Raw genomic sequence first — 5,076 nt, 5'->3', positions numbered from 1 at the left:
CGATTCTTATTACATATAAGGTAACTCTTACGCATCAAATTGGCTAATAGTTTGACTCAAGTAATAATAAAATAACTCTAAAGGGTCAAATACCTTCAATTTATAGTTTTATCAGATTTTACTCTAAACAACTCGAAAGTAACTCAGACAACCCTATTGACAACTCTAACAACACTATTGAAGATAATTTAAATTAACTAAATAATACAAATATTCATCTCTAACTCAAAATTACTAAAATAATATACCAATAATATTAAACCATTATTATTATTATTATTATTATTATTATTATTATTATTATTATTATTATTAACTTGACACGTGATTCTCAAATGAGATTATAAATATCGCTACAGTATTGTCAATTGAAATTCTCAATTCAGCTTGCCGTAACAGTATACATCATACAACATATTGTTAATACTATCAAATTATTATATACATAGTAATTATATACTCTATAATAGGTACATGAATAAGAGGTATAAATATTAGATGAAAACTAAAATTGGTACAACGATATTCATGACAGACCGCCACCCGAATTTCAGTATAGAAATATATGCGCCAAATCACAGACATCACAGAATTAAATAATAATCATACAGCAACATATTTTTTATGCATAATCTTCAAGAACAGCATCACAACGACATCACGCAAATCCCAAAAAAATCAACCGAAAACACTGAGATAATTATAATTCCTTAAACCCCACATACAATTCATCGTATCCCCGTTTATAGAGCAAGAACCCCACCCTTACCTTTCTTTTCTCCTTCACGGCAGCCTCATTCTCCAAACCCTTGTTTCTGTTCTGATAACCACTTTTCCTCTAAAAGTTACTAATACATCAGATTTTTCTTTTTATAAAATATAACCAAATAATATTATTACTTCTTATTGGGCCTAATGTTTTTTTTGACAAAAGCAAACTCAATGCATTTCATTCAAAATAATAGGTTGAATACAAGGAGGAATCGAGTTTATGACACTACGTCTAGTCCAAGAATTGGCCGCCTTCGCTAGGGAGTGGGCAACCAAATTCGCTTGACGTTTAATGAACTTCACCTTGAAGTTGGAAAAAACATGTAACAAGTTTCTAATAGACATAATAATTAAGCTAAACTCGGAATGACCCGTATGTGTGGAATGGATAGCTTGCACCACCTGTTGAGCGTCGCTTTCAAAGATGACTTTTTCCAAGTGCATAGCTATAGCACCTTCGATAGCTTCTTTAATGGCCGAAGCTTCCGCCTCAAGAATAGAGAGGGTACCAATATCCCAAGCAACCCCTGCAACAATGAAATTTCCACTTTTATCCCGAACACACCAACCTCTGTTAGTTGACCCCCATTGCTTATTAAACCCCGCATCCACATTACACTTTAACCACCCTTCCGATGGCGGGTTCTAACTGGTGGCATCTTGAGGATTTATTCCGCTTTCTTGGTTCCTTTGAGCCATGAACCAATCTTGCCAATTATGAAATGCAATCATACCCAACTTTGTTGCTTCCTCTTTCTCATTATGCCAAATAAGATCATTTCTATTCTTCCAAATCACATCCAGCACAACTGCAAATCTCCCCGCAACCTTCCTATCCTCCGAACTACAAAAATCAAGAATGAGGGATTTTGCATCAGTAAAGGAACGTAACCTGGGGTCTAAAAGATCGGACAAACCTGCTGCCCTCCAACAGTGGGTAGTAGTATCAAAATCAAAGAAAATATGCCAATCATCTTCATTTCAATTCTCACAAAGCCGACAAACTGATGGGCAAGGCACGAAATGTTGACGAAGTTTGGTACGTGTTGGTAAGCAACCCCTACAAATTCTCCACAATAGGTGTTTTGCTCTAGTTGGGGCTTTTATATTCCAAAGACTACTCCAATCCTCATTTATAATGTCGTTATTTTGTCTCACAAAAGAACTCCTCCACAATCTGTATCCCGAACGCACACTATACACACCATTTTGCTCTTCTTTCCAAATCAATCTATCTCTCACCACCTCCTTCAATAAAGGGACCCGTAATATGTCTTCACAAGCTACATGATCAAAAACATCTCTTATCACCCGCATATCCCATTGTTTCTCATTTGGCAAAATAAGAATGTTTAACAGTAATGTCATACGTACCTTGCTTTTGGGGTCCAATAATACAACCTTCTCTTCTTCCCCTAATCCAAGGATCACTCATCACCATAATTTGGCTACCATCTCCTATACTCCACCTGCAACCTAGCATTAAAACATCTCTAGCCTTCCACAAGCTTCTCCAAACAAAACTCGGATTATACCCGATATTAGCATCGAGAAAAGAAGTTCTAGGATAATACATTGCTTTGTAGATTCTGGAGACAAGAGTTTGTGGTTTACTAATCAAGTTCCATCCTTGTTTTGCCACCATAGCCATGTTGAAAGCTTTAAGGTCTCTAAAGCCCAACCCACCTTCCTTCTTCGTACCCGTTAACTTATCCCATGACATCCATCTTATACCACTAGTATGATTATTTCCTCCTCCCCACCAGAAAGAATTCATCATCTTCTCAATATCATTTATGGTCGCATCTGGTAAAATGAAAATACTCATAATATATGCTGGAATAGATTGAAGAACAGATTTTATCATGATTACCTTTCCCGCTTTTGATAAAGATCCACCTCTCCACGAGTTAATCCTCTTCCACATACGGTCCTTGATAAAAGAAAAAGTGGCCTTCTTGCTTCTGCCAATCATCGATGGTAATCCTAAGTAATTCCCGGTCCCCATGACATGGTGTACTCCCATAATTTTTGCAATATCCTCCTGCGCCGGTTTGTTCAAGTTACGACTAAAAAACACTTCAGACTTGTTCAAGTTAATCTCCTGTTCTGACGCATCTGCATAGATACTGAGAAAACTCATAAGATGAGCCACCTCCGCTACATTGGCCCTGCAAAATAAAAAACAATCATCAGCAAAAAGCAGATGAGACACACTTGGTGCCCCTCTGCAAACCTGGACCCCATGGATATCACCTCGAGCCACTGCTCCCTTAATAAGGGCTGATAGACCCTCTGATATCAGAATAAAAAGATAAGGGGATAGAGGGTCCCCTTGCCTGAGTCCTCTTCCTAGTTCAATTGGTCCAACACGATCTGAATTAACAAGAACAGAATAGTGTACCGAGGTAACACACATCATAACCCAATGAATCATTTCTCCGCAAAACCCATTCTAGTAAGCATACCTCTCAAGAAGCCCCAATTAACTCTATCGTATGCCTTAATAATATCAATTTCAAAAGCCAAGTGAGCCTTATTTCCTTTAGTTCTCCGTTTCAGAGCGTGAATAATTTCCATAGCTATCATCGCATTATCCAGAATAGACCTCCCCTCTACAAAAGCTGATTGTTCCTCCGAAATACACTTCTCCAACAAAACTTTTAATCTATTTGCGAGAGCCTTTGACACAATTTTGTAGATCACATTACACAAAGAGATAGGACGGTAATCCTTCATATGGTGCGGATGAATACATTTAGGAATCAAACAGATGTTAGTCTCATCTAGAGATTGAGGGAAAAAACCTCTCTCTAACCAGTGTGAGGCTGCACTCCAGATATCTTCCCCACATAAATCCCAGAACTTGTGAAAAAAAGCTGGGTTGAAACCGTCGGGTCCCGACGATTTGTCAGGATGCATCTCAAGGGCCGTTGCTTGAAGCTCAGCTTTAGAAATAGGCAACAGCAGTCTACAGTTCTCTTCTGCTGTAATTTGAGGTTGAATAATATTAAGCAAGGGATCATATAATCCATCTTTGGTAACATATATGTTCTCGAAGTAGCTTCTAGCTATATCACAAATGCCTGCCTGGTCCCGAGTTTCATCTCCGTTAACATTAACCAACATGTCAATCTTCTGTTTGTTTTTACGAACCGTTGCAGATAAATGGAAAAATTTAGTATTACGGTCACCGTCGCGCAGCCAATGCATTTTAGCTCTTTGTTTCCAGTAGGTATCCTCGTGGATGAGAGCCTTATTATACCCAGTCTGAGCCTCGAAAAAACGAGACGTTGATGCGGGATCCTGATCTCCTCTATACTGCTCCATTACATTTTTGTATCTCTGTAACTCATCCTTGTTCTCCCTGTTGCGATTTAAGTTCCATCTCCCAAGATCTTCTGCACAAAAAGAGAGGCGCTGCTGCACCTCATGGTTTTCCCCTCGCCTCCATCCATTTTTGACAACCTCAGTAATGCCTTCTTCATTCAGCCAGTAATTTTCGAAACGGAAAGTGTGCTTCTTGCTGTTGCGCTGTACAGGATCACAATACAGAATTATAGGGCTGTGACCGGAATGAGATGCAATAAGATTGACAAGCTTGCTTTCCGGAAAGAGCTCCAACCATGTCGAAGTTGTTAATGCACGATCCAACCTTTCCTCCACCGCCTGTTCCGTACCACGACTTTTGAACCATGTGAATTGATGTCCTTCAATTGGAATGTCTATGAGGTCACAGTCACTAACCGCTTGTCGAAAACCCGCACATAACCATCTTATCTTATTGGGCCTAATGTTAGCACCTCCATTTTACTAATATCAACCAATCCAACTTAATTAACACATTATACTCCCTTTTTATGCTTCGTCTCAAATTCTCGGTCTAATTTTAATTACTCGAAAAATTCCCAAAACTTCAAATATTATTCCAATAATATTTCTAATACGGAAAATATTAAAATTCACAATTAAATCTCGACCCGCTATCCCGAATTAATACCGACTAAATCATCCCAAAACGCAAAAATTTCACTAAACACTCCAAACGTCTAGATTAAGCGAATAATGGAATTTCCGAGCGTTACAAAGGCTAGTGTTGAAAAGATTGGGAATGAAATAGAGATTGAATGTGTGTTTATTCAAAATCGTCGAATTAGTAGAAAACAACACTGCGATGAAAATGTATCATAACCCACACAACTGAATCTTGAGTCTACTGAAGAGTCTTTACAAAATCATTAATTCTTATATGTTATAGGTCAAACAATTGGCTCACTTGATAGAAGATTTGAACAGTATAGCACA

General features: G+C 38.1%; 1 protein-coding gene across 1 annotated transcript; it reads right to left on the bottom strand.

Moving 5' to 3' along the window:
• Positions 1-939: 939 nt before the first annotated feature.
• On the bottom strand, positions 940-4,580 carry LOC131635640 (uncharacterized). The gene is made up of 8 exons (XM_058906274.1): positions 4,575-4,580; positions 3,240-4,440; positions 3,111-3,147; positions 2,146-2,942; positions 1,977-2,054; positions 1,506-1,688; positions 1,174-1,298; positions 940-1,074 (listed from the first exon to the last, which is right to left on the bottom strand). Exons 1-8 carry the CDS (start codon positions 4,578-4,580, stop codon positions 940-942), a joined length of 2,562 nt encoding a protein of 853 aa, XP_058762257.1.
• Between the last annotated feature and the right edge of the window lie 496 nt (positions 4,581-5,076).

The sequence above is a fragment of the Vicia villosa genome, unplaced genomic scaffold, assembly GCF_029867415.1.
Source record: "Vicia villosa cultivar HV-30 ecotype Madison, WI unplaced genomic scaffold, Vvil1.0 ctg.001522F_1_1_3, whole genome shotgun sequence".
Taxonomy (NCBI): domain Eukaryota; kingdom Viridiplantae; phylum Streptophyta; class Magnoliopsida; order Fabales; family Fabaceae; genus Vicia; species Vicia villosa.
This window is presented reverse-complemented; position numbering and strand designations above follow the sequence as displayed.